Below are 12,142 nucleotides of genomic sequence, written 5' to 3' on the forward strand. Positions count from 1 at the left end.
TCCTGAGTCTTTTGTCTCTCCAAATAAACTTTAGAATTCGTTTATCAATAGCTAAAATGTATGTATGTATGTTTGTATGTATGAATATATTTACTTAATTATTTTTAGAGACAGGGTCTCACTGTTGCCCAGGCTGGAGTGTAGTGGCTCATGGCAGTCTCAACCTTCTGTGTTCAGGTAATCATCCAGCCCCAGCCTTCTGAGTAGCTGAGGCTGCCATTGTGCACCTCCATGCCTGGCTAATTTTTGTAGTTTTTGTAGAGGTGAGGTCTTGCCATGTTGCCCAGGCTGGTCTTGAATTCCTGGGCTCGAGCAATTCTCTGGCCTCAGCCTCCCAAAGTGCTGGGATCACAGGCTTGAGCCAGCACCCTTAACCTAAAACTTATTTTTAACTCAAAAATTGGCATTCATGGTACTTTTGTGGTCATTCACAGACATGTGCATAGTGGCAAATAATTGAAGTTGCCCGGCGTGCATGTTCCCAGCTGAGGCTGAGCAAGGTGATACTCTGCTTTCTTACTCCAGCTTCCACACCATCAACCGAACATCCTTTTCTTGGTCTATTTAATGCCACATGTTTTGGGCTTTTTCTCTCTCTCATTTTTGTGCTTTTTCTTGGGGATTTTGCTGTTTAAATAGTCCCTAAACATAGTGCTGAAGAGCTGTCTTTTGTTCCTCAGTGCAGAGGCTGTGATGTGCCTTACAGACAAAACAGGTGTTAGATAAGCCTCCTTCAGACACGAGTTGTACTGCTGTTGGCCGTGAGTTCAGTGTGAGTGCATCAGCCATGGATGTTAGATAAAGTGTCTTTAAACAGGAACACCACAAAACAAGGTTGTGTATCTATCAGTTGATGAAAATGTGATCAGAGACTTGTAGGAACCTAACCCTGTACTTCTGCTGGAACCAGTGGTTCAGTATTCACTCACTGACTCTTTGTGGCTGCTTTGTAGAACATAACTAGCACAGATAATGAGAACTCACTATACATGAAGTAACTTAGTCACCAAGATTTTAAAAGGAAGGAAATCCTACTGTTGAACAAACTATACCGTCTTTTTAATTTCTGTACATAGGCCAGGCACTGTGGCTCACGCCTGCAATCCCAGGGCTTTGAGAGGCTGAAGCAGACTGTCTGAGATCAGGAGTTTGAGACCAGCCTGACCAACATGGTGAAACCCCGTCTCTACTAAAAATACAAAACTTAGTTAGCATGGTGGCTGGTGCCTGTAATCCTAGGTACTCGGGAGGCTGAGGCAGGAGAATTGTTTGAACCCAGGAGGTGGAGGTTGCAGTGAGCTGAGATCATGCCACTGCATTCTATCCCGGTCTACAGAGCGAGACTCCACCTCCGAAACAAATAATAATAATTTCAGCACATAGAACTGTGCTAGAAACAGTCAAATCCCCTTGTGATTAGTTACTTTTTATTTTTGTGACCATTCTGTATATAAAGCAGTGTTAATTTTTTTCATTAAAGAGATTTTATGTCTCTTTATGAAAGAAATAAGACTTTTCTTCATAGTATTGAACATCTTTATAAAGAGACATTAATATTAGTGCATTTGTTTTATTTCTCCATTGTTGTGTAACAAATTACTCCAAAATCTAGGAGCCTATTTATTTATTTATATTTTTTATTTTTTAAGACGGGGTCTTGCTTTGTCACCCAGGCTGGAGTGCAGTGGTGCAATATCAGCTCACTGCAACCGCTGTCTCCCAGGTTCAAGCGATTCTCCTGTCTCAGCCTCCTGAGTAGCCGGGATTACAGGTTCCCACCACCACACCCAGCTGTAATTTTTTAGTAGAGACAGGGTTTCACCATGTTGGCTAGGCTGGTCTTGAACTCCTGATCTCAGGTGACCTACCTGCCTTGGGTTTCTGAAGTGTTGGGATTATGGGCATGAGCCACCATGCCCAGGCATATTATTACTAGGAGCCTTATTATTATTATTATTTAATATTTTTTATTAGAGACAGGGTCTTAGTCTGTCACTCAGGCTAGAATGCAGTAGTATCATCATGGCTCACTGCAACCTCAGCCTCTTGGGCTCAAGCAGTCTCTCACTTTAGCCTCCCAAGTGGTTGGGACTACAGGCTTGTACCACCAAGCTCAGATAATTTTTTATTTTTAAAATTTTTGTCGAGCTAGGTTCTTGCTGTTTCCCAGGTGAATCTGGAACTCCTGGTCTCAAGCAATTCTCCCATCTTGGCCTCCCACAGCACTGGGATTATAGGCATGAACCATCACAGCTGAACCCAGCAACTTTAAACAATAAACATTTATCTCATCATTTCTATGGGTCATAAATTTTGGCATGGCTTAGTCTCGTGGTTCTAGTTTAGACTCTTTCATGAATTTGTAGCCACATTGTTGGCTGGAGCTGAAGACTTTCTCGGTGATAGAGATTTGCTTCCTAGATGGCTTACTTACATGACTCTTGGAAGGAAACCCTAGTTCATTGCCATGTGGATCTCTCCATGAAGCTACCTGAGTGTCCTTAAAGCACAGCCTGTTCTTAAGGGGAGGGAAATGAAACTCCATCTCCTGAAGGGAGTAATGTCTAAGAGTTTGAGGACGTCCAGTCATGCATTGCTTAACGGCAGGGATATATTCTGAGAAATGCATCATGAGGTGATTTCATTCGTAGTGTGCACTTACACACACCTGAATGGCATAGCCTACTACATACCCAGGCCTATATGTAACAGCCTGTGGCTCCCAGGCTCCAAGCTGAACAGTGTGTTACTGTATTGAACACCGAAGGCAATTTTAGCACAATGGTAAGTATTTGTGTATCTAAGCACATAACACTTAGAAAAGGTACAATAAAAATGTGGTCTTATAATCCTATGGAACCACCATCATATATGCAGTCCTTTGTTGACCAAAGCAGCATTATACAGTGCATGATTATACTTTAAAGCCACCACAACATTAATATTAGTTCACACCTTCCTATTTTTTCTCCTAGTGGTGAAAGTACCACAGAAGACGCTCCTGATGGATGCTCTGAAAGAAGAATCTGAGATCATCTATGACTTTTGCATGTGCAACCCTCCCTTTTTTGCTAATCAGTTGGAAGCCAAGGTAAAATTTCTTCTACTTTAAAATAATTTAGTATAGGCCAGGCACAGTGGCTCACACTTGTAATCTCCACACTTTGGGAGGCCGAGGCAGGCGGATCATGAGGTCAGGAGTTCGAGACCAGCCTGGCCAACATGGTGAAACCCTATCTCTACGAAAGATACAAAAAATTAGCCAGGTGTGGTGGTGTGCGCCTGTAATTCCAACTACACAGGAGACTGAGGCAGGAGAATCACTTGAACCTGAGAGGTAGAGGTTGCAGTGAGCTGAGATTGTGCCATTGCACTCCAGCCTGGGCGACAGAGTGAAACTCCGTCTCAAAAAGAAAAACTGCGTATATATCTAAATTTGCCTTATTTGCAGAAATAAGAGCAAAGAAAACTTTAAAAAACTGATTTATTAATTTTTTAGTTAATGTTTTTGAGATGGAGTCTTACTATGTTGCTCAAGCTGGTCTTATGCATCTGGACTCAAGCAATCCCCCTCCCCTCAGCTTCCCTAGTAGCTGAGATCATAGGCGCGTGCTACCGTGCCTGGCTTTGGAAAGCTGTGTCAGGGTGCTTTCAGTTTGAAGTATATTCGGCTCTCTATCTGTGGGCTCCACCTCTGTGGATTCAGCCAGCCACTCATTGAAAGTATTTGGAGGCTGGTATGGTGGCTCACACTTGTAATCCCAGCACTTTGGGAGGCTGAGGTGGGCAGATAGCTTGAGCTCAGGAGTTCAAAACCAGCCTGGGCAACATGGCAAAACCGTCTCTACAGAAAATACAAAAAGAATTAGCTGGGCATTGTGGTGTATGCCTATAGACCCAGCTACTTGGGAGGCTGGGGTGGGAGGATGACTTGAGCCCAGGAGGTACAGCTTACGTTGAGCCAAGATCGTGCCATTACACTCCAGTCTGGGGAACAGAGCAAGACCCTGTCTCAAAAAAAAAAATTGGGGGGATAAAAAGAAAACAATAAAAATAACAATGTAACAGTAAAAAAAATAGAAAAATACAATATTACTCTTTTTACATTGCATTCACATTGTATTAGCTATTATAACTAATCTAGGAATTATCAAGTATATGAGATGATGTGGACAGGTTAAATGCAGGTACTACCTCTGTTATAAAAGGGACTTGAGCTTCCTTGGATTTTGGTATCTGAGGCAGGTCTTCCTGAGTACCCAGGGAGGACTGCACCTAAAAATCCAATTTAGGTTGACTTAACAACAAAGAAAGTTGATTATTTGAGATCGATCCAAGATGGCCGACCACTAACAGCTCAGGATTGTAGCTCCCAGTGAAAGCTCAGAGAACGAGACAACGCCACATCTTTAGACGAATTTTTGTCACTCATAGATTAGCCGATTCCCAGTGGAGGAGCCCCACGGGTCGCCAGTGCGACTCTTGTGGCCGCCGCAGCGGTTTTGCCGGCGTCTCGGCGCAGCAGCTCTTCATGCAGAGCCAACGGGACTGCTTCCCCTACTGACCGGAATTTGGAGCTCCGGGAAGTCAGAGCCGCTTGTTGCGGACTCAAGAGGGAAGCCAGACCAGAGATTCCCGGGCAGAAGAGCACCATCAGTCTTATCGCTGCTATTTAGGCCGCCACAGTGGGTTGCTCGGATCCCAGCACTGGGAATCAATAAGTCGGACGTCGACTCAGAAACCTAATTAGAAAGGCGGTTCATCTACAATGAAGGGAAAAAAACAGCCTAAGAAGGCCGAGTATACTCAAAATCAGAACCCATCAGCAACGGAACAACCCCTGATGGAAAAGGACTCATCAGCAACCGAACAAGCCCTGATGGAAAAGGACTCATCAGTAACGGAACAAGCCCTGATGGAAAAGGACTGTGTGCCTTTATCTGAAGTAGGCTTTAAAAGGTGGATGATAAGAAACTTCTGGGAGTTAAAGGAACTTGTTCTAACCCAATGTAAAGAAACTAAGAACTTGGAAAAAAGGTTAGATGAAATGTTGAAAAGAATAAACAATATAGAGAGGAATACAAATGAACTTATGGAGTTGAAAAATACAACACGAGAACTTAGTGAAATATGTACAAGCTTAAACAGCCGAATGGATCAAGCGGAAGAAAGGATATCAGAGGTCGAAGATCAACTTAATGAAACAAAACGACAAGACAAGAATAGAGAAAAAAGGATAAAAAGGAATGAGCAAAGTCTCCAAGCAATATGGGACTATGTGAAAAGACCTAATATACGCTTGATTGGTGTACCTGAATGTGACGGAGAGAATGAATTCAAGCTGGAAAATACTCTCCAGGACATTATCCAGGAAAATTTTCCTAATTTAGCAAAGCAGGACACTATTCAACCCCAGGCAATACAGAGAACACCACAAAGATATTCCTCAAGAAGACCAACCCCAAGGCACATAATCGTTAGATTCACCAAGATCGAAACGAAGGAGAAAATAATAAGGGCAGCCAGAGAGAAAGATCAAGTTACCCATAAAGGGAAGCCTATTAGGCTTACAGCAGATCTCTCAACGGAAACCCTACAAGCTAGAAGAGAGTGGGGGCCAATATTCAATATACTTAATCAACAGAACTTTCAGCCCAGAATTTCATATCCTGCCAATTTAAGCTTTACATTTGAAGGAAAAATAAACTCTTTTAGGAACAAGCAAGTACTCAGAGATTTTATTACCACCAGGCCTGCTTTACAAGAACTTCTAAAAGAAGCATTATACACAGAAAGGAACAACCAGTATGACCCTTTCTAAAAACACACCAAAAAGTAAAGAGCATTAACATAAAGAAGAATTTTTATCAACGAAAGGACAAAATAGCCAGTTAATATCAAATGGCAGCAACCCTAAATTTAAATCGACCAAATCTCCCAATCAAAAGATACAGACAAAATCTAACGGTGTAGCCAAAGATATACATAGACTAAAAATAAAGGGTTGGAAAAAAAAAAACGTACCAACCAAATGGAGAGCAAAAATAAATAAATAAAAAGCAGGAGTTGCAATTTTCACATTTGACAAAATAGATTTCAAAGCTACAAGGATATAAGGGTAAAAGGATTAATGTAATAATAAGAGATCTTAACACCCAGATACATAAGACCCATAATGAGATTTAGATTCAACGAGACAACAAATTGATAACGATATCCAGGACTCGAACTCAGAGCCAGAACAAATAAACACAATAGAGGTCTCCATTTTAAACACATAAAATATGCATTAACCACTTTAAACACTCAAAATATTGATCGGCCATTATTGAAACCCATTTTAGGAATGAAGTAATATTCCTTTTTCCCTCTTTTTCTTTTTTTCCCCTTCAAAAATAAAAAGTAGCTGAAACAAAGACATCAGAAAAGTTAACAATGTGTTCATTTCTGTTGGTGGTTTACTATACTCTGTACTTTTCTGGATGCTTAAAAGATGTCATAATAAAAATGCATTCATGACTCAAAAAAAAAGAAAAAGAAAAAGAAAAGAAAGGAAGGAAGGCAGAGAGAAGAAAGAAAGAAAACAGACAAAATGAAATTTTTTGCTAAACATAATCTGGCCTGGCGACAGAGCTAGGCTCCATCTCGAAAGAAAGGTAGAGAGACAGAAAGAAAGAGCAACAGAGAAAGACAGACAGACAGACAGACAGAAAAAGAGAGAGAGAGAGAGAGAGACAGAGAGAGGCCGGGCAAGGTGGCTCATGCCTGTCTTCCCAGCACTTTGGGAGGCCGAGGCTGGTGGATCATAGGGTCAGCAGTTCGAGACCAGCCTGGCCAAAATGTTGAAACCCCGTCTCTACTAAAAAAAAAAAAAGAAAGTTGATTATTTGAGAAACCCAGCAGTAGGTGGGATTTCATAATGATTTGATTAAGGTGTTCACAGTATTAAGAGCTCTGTTTTTTTTTCCCTTGGCTGTGACTTGTTCCATGGTTGTTTTTGTTCATAAACTGGTTTACTTGTGGTACAGCAATATTCAGTGGGTGGGAGGGTGAGGAGAGCTCTTTTCTTCCCTAAACCATTGGACATTTGATTTTCTTCTCATTGGACCAACTTGGGTCATAGTCTACTCCTGGTCTCAGCTTCTTGGCTTAGGAAGGAAATCAGTGTTTTTACTGCTGTATGGTTTTTATTTGAGACAGAGTCTCACTCTGTCACCCAGGCTGGAGTGCAGTGGCACGATCTCAACTCACTGCAACCTCCGCCTCCCGAGTTCAAGCAATTCTCCTGCCTCAGCCTCCCAAGTAGCTGGGATCACAGGCACGTACCACCACGCCCAGCTAATTTTTGTGTTCTTAATAGAGATGGAGTTTTGCCATGTTGGCCAGGCTGGTCTCAAACTCCTGATCTCAAGTGATCCACCTGTCTTGGCCTCTCAAAGTTCTGGGATTACAGGTGTGGGCAACCGTGCCTGGTCAACACTTCTTATTTGTATATCTTCTTTGGCAAAATGCTTTTTCATATCCTTTGCTCATTTTTAAGTTGGTTGATTTTTTTTATTATTATTAAGTTGTAAGACTTCTTTATATATCCCACTTACAGGTTCCTTGTTAGATAGTGATTTGCAGACATTTTCTTTCTTCCCTCCTGCGGGTTGTCTTCTGTCTTTCTTGATGGTGCCCTTTGCAGCTTAGGAGTTTTTAGTTCGGATGAAGTCAATTTCGCTGTTTTCTTTTGTTGCTTATGCTTTTTGTTGTCATGTCTCAAAAACTGTTGCTTAATCCAAGGTCATGAAAATTTATGTTTTCTTCTAAGAGTTTTATAGTTTTAGCTTTTACTTTTAGGTATTTGATGCATTTTGAGTTAATTTTTCATACAGTATGAGATAAGGGTGGATTAAATATTTAAATGTAAAAAGCAAAACCATGAAAATGCTAGGAAAAAAACATAAGTAAATATTTATTTAATCTTTGGGTGGATTTTCTGTACATGAAACCAAGACAGAAAGCATAAAGAAAAAGTGACAGATTGGGCTATCCGAAAAGGCAAAAAATTTTTATGTTTAATCACAAAAATGGAAGGTAAAAGACCTGGGAAAAAGTAACTGCATGAAGTCGTTGTTTAAAATAAAATATTGTAATGGCTTTGTGATTTTAAAATCCTAAATCCAGCATACTACTTGGAAAGTCAAATTGCATCTCACCATTCTAACTTAGGATGGATTACATTCAGACTTGGTTCTTTGGGTATACACATTTTTCACCAGGGTTTTTTGTTGTTGTTATTCAGGGAGTAAACTCAAGAAATCCCCGAAGACCTCCACCTAGTTCTGTTAACACAGGCGGCATCACAGAGATCATGGCAGAAGGAGGTGAACTAGAGTTTGTTAAAAGGATCATTCATGACAGTCTACAACTGAAAAAAAGATTAAGGTAAGTCTGTTTTTATAACATACAGATCATTTTTACACCATAGGAACATTTACCTCCTATGTCGTTCTTTTTTTTTTTTTTTTTTTTGAGTTGGAGTATTTGTCTGTCTGTCACCCAGGCTGAAGTGCAGATCTCAGCTCACTGCAGCCTCTGCCTCCCGGATTCAATCGTTGCTCGTGCCTCAGCCTCCCGAGTAGCTGAGATTACAGGCACCATCCACCTGTAATTTTTGTATTTCTAGTAGAGATGTGGGGGTTCACCACGTTGGTTGGACTAGTCTGGAACTCCCAACCTCAGGTGATCCACCTGCCTCGACCTCCCAAAGTGCTGGGATTATAGGCATGAGCCGCTGTGCCCAACCCTCCCTATGTAGTTCTAAAACAAACCATGTGACTCAGAGGAAAAGTAATTCTAGTGGTCAGAAGAACAAGCAGATAACCAAGGTAGTGGCTCCTACAATCTGCAAAGACCCTGTTTCTGAGGATGTTCTCATGCTTTTTATTGAATTCTGTTTACTGTAACCATGTATACTACATAGATGGAAAGAGGAAAATACCATATGATTGTATTGCTCCCATTAGTACGGTCCTGTGATGGAACAAAACTGATTCAAATATGGCTTTTGATTAGAAAACAGATGGGTTCATTTCTCTCCCATGAACCAGAATAAATTTGTTGCCTAGTCCTTGAAGCAATTTATGTTGTTGGAATCAGTCTCCCAAACAGTGACATATGTGAGGACATTGAGCTGTCAAGAACTTAATGAAGGGAAACTGAGATTACTAACGAGTTGCAGAGGAGGGTTAAGGCCATTCCTTTTTAAAGCTAATTATTTTGGACAACACACCTGTCATTAAGCAACATAAGCTACTCAAAAAGAGCTAGCTATCTTGCTTGACTTCTCACCCTGCCACATGTTGTTGAAATGATGGATAATGTGGTAGTTCAAAGCTAAAAGAGCTTTTAGTCCTAGGATTTAGCTTTGGGACACAGGGAAGATTTTGTTATTATTGTGGTAAATACACATAATATGAAATTTACCATCTGTATTAGTCCATTCTCACACTGCTATAAAGAAATACCTGAGACTGAGTAATTTGTAAAGATAAGAGTTTTAATTGGCTCAGGGTTCCACAGGCTGTACAGGAAGCATGACTGGGGAAGCCTTGGGAAACTTACAATCATGGCAGAAGGTGAAGGGGAAGCAGGCACATCATTACATGGCCAGAGGAGAAGGAAGAGAGAGAAGTGGGAGGTCTAGTGAGAACTCACTGACTATCATGAGAACAGCAAGGGGAAATCTGCCCTCGCGATCCAGTCTTCTCCTACCAGGGCCCTTCTCCAACAGTGGAGATTACAATTTGACATGAGATTTGGGCGGGGACACACATCCAAACCATATTGCCATCTAAATTTTTACAGTATAGTTTAGTAATGTTGATACATTCACATTGTTGTGCAGCTGATCTCCAGAGCTCTTCATTTTGCATAACTGTTACTCTGTACTCATTAAGTTACTCCTCATTCTCTCCTTCATTCAGCCCCTGGCACCCGTCATTCTGCCGTCTGTCTCTATGAACTTGACTACTGTGGGTACCTTATACAAATGCAATCATACACTATTTGTCCTTTTATGACTGGCTTTTTTCACTTTTCGTGATGTTTTCAAGGTTCATCCATGATGCAGCAGGTTTCAGAATTTTCTTCCTTTTTAAGGCTGAGAATATTAAAATTCCGTTGTTCGTATCTGCCACATTTTATCCATCCATCTGTTGATGGAAACTTAGGTTGCTTCTTTCCTTTGTTTGTTGTGCATAACACTATAATATGAATGTGGGTGTATAAATACCTCCTAGAGACCCTGCTTTCAGTTCTTTGGATGTAGCCCCAGAAGTGGAATTCCTGGATAAGGAAGATTTTTTTTCTGTATGGTCTTGTCCTCTCTTCTGTCTATGTAGTATAGATGATTGTAGGAAACAAAATCACTGAGACAAGAGAAGGCCAGGCACAGTGGCTCATGCCTATAATCAATCCCAGCACTCTAGGAGGCTGAGGCGGGTAGATCATCTGAGGTCAGGAGTTGAAGACCAGCCTGGCCAACATGGTGAAACCCCGTCTCTAGTAAAACATACAAAAAAAAAAAAAAAAAAAAAGAGCTGAGCAGGGAGGCATGCATCTGGAATCCCAACTACTCAGGAGACTGAGGCAGGAGAATAGCTTGAAGCCCGGTGGCAGGGGTTGCAGGGAGGCAACATCATGCCGCAGCACTGTTTGTTTCTAGTCTGCCTGTATTTGGCTCTATGGCGGCCTGCAAATTGAATGAAAGGGTGTCAGTTTGCCAGGAAGGCTACAGTGCAAGGCTACAGCCCATTGTGTCGCTGGAGAGTTGGCCATTTTGTGCTTAGTATCAAATAGGGGAAATATTACCCTGTTATGCTTTATTTAAAAACAAGCTTCAACTGTCTTCTCTGTTAGGACTCAGGTAGCTTGAGAGTTTAGATAAAAGAAAGGAAGAAATGAAGTGATTTTTTTATTGAAAAAAAAATAGTGTTTTGTGAAAGAGTGTTGCTTGGAAATACTGTTTTCAATCACATCTTACCATGATTATTTGCATTTATACAATTACTAGTTCATGGCCCCATGCATTTTTTTTTTTCTGGAGGCAGAGTCTTGCTCTGTTGCCCAGGCTGGAGTGTGGTGGCGTGATCTCGGCTCAGTGCAACCTCTCTGCCTCTGGGTTAAAGTGATTCTCCCACCTCAGCCTCCTGAGTAGCTGGGATTACAGGCACGTGTCACCACGCTCAGCTAATTTTTGTTTTTTAAGTAGAGACAGGGTTTCACCATCTTGTTCAGGCTGGTCTTGAACTCCTGACCTTGTGATCTGCCCAGCTTGGCCTCCCAAAGTGCTGGGATTACAGGTGTGAGCCACCGTGCCCAGACTCTCGTGCATATTTTTATAGTCGACATCATAATGTTTATACCACTATGTGACTCACATTTCACAATGCTGTGAAAATTGTATATTTTGAAGCTCTATAAAGTAAGAGGCTATAAACAAGTACCTGAACCCTACCATCTGTTTCTTATCCCTCTAGACTGTTTTCCTCCTTGTCCCTGAAGAAGTACAGGAGCTAAGCAGGATTTGCAACATGATGGGGTGAAACGAGTTAAATGTGTTGGGCTGACCTCATGATGGCGCTTGTGATGCCTCACCTCCCTGTGGGGTTCATGTCTCACCTCTGTCATGCTCAGCAGCAGTTACAGTTTTGTTTTGTATCTTAAGGAATTTTGCAGCTGGAAAGACCTTGAGAGGTAAAGTTATCCAACCTCTTACTTTATGGATTAGAAACTTAGAACTCAGATATCCTCATTCTAGTCCAGTGGCCTTTCCACCACCCCTTGCAGCGTCTGCAGCTCTGAGCTACAGTTGGACTGTGAACAGCCTTTCTGTCATTGGTGAAGATTTACAAGTGCTTGTTACCCTTACTTTGACTTTTTGTGCCTGTGACTTAAGCTTACTTAATAGCTCTTTTTTCTCTCAAGTGACTCATCCAGGTTGGGCATAGTGGCTCACGCCTGTGATCCCAACACTTTGGGAGGCCTAGGCAGGTGGATCACTTGAGCCCAGGAGTTCAAGACCAGCCGGGGCAACATATTGAGACCCATTCTCTACAAATAATACAAAAGTTAACTGGGTTTAGTGGCATGTGTC

The 12,142-nt window shown here is 41.5% G+C and overlaps 1 protein-coding gene across 9 annotated transcripts in view; it reads left to right on the forward strand.

The window, feature by feature from the left end:
• Positions 1 to 12,142, forward strand: part of METTL16 (methyltransferase 16, RNA N6-adenosine) — a 99,034-nt gene that overhangs the window by 41,120 nt on the left and 45,772 nt on the right. For all 9 annotated transcript variants that reach the window (XR_008481437.2, XR_013535419.1, XR_013535420.1 and 6 more), the window contains 2 exons: positions 2,976 to 3,091; positions 8,288 to 8,430. Coding sequence is in view for 4 of the 9 variants with exons in the window: in XM_008996349.6 (XP_008994597.1) it covers positions 2,976 to 3,091; positions 8,288 to 8,430 (259 nt within the window). In the remaining 5 variants the exon portion in view is untranslated. The remainder of the gene's footprint in view (positions 1 to 2,975; positions 3,092 to 8,287; positions 8,431 to 12,142) is intronic.

The sequence above is a fragment of the Callithrix jacchus genome, chromosome 5 (genome assembly GCF_049354715.1).
Source record: "Callithrix jacchus isolate 240 chromosome 5, calJac240_pri, whole genome shotgun sequence".
Taxonomy (NCBI): domain Eukaryota; kingdom Metazoa; phylum Chordata; class Mammalia; order Primates; family Cebidae; genus Callithrix; species Callithrix jacchus.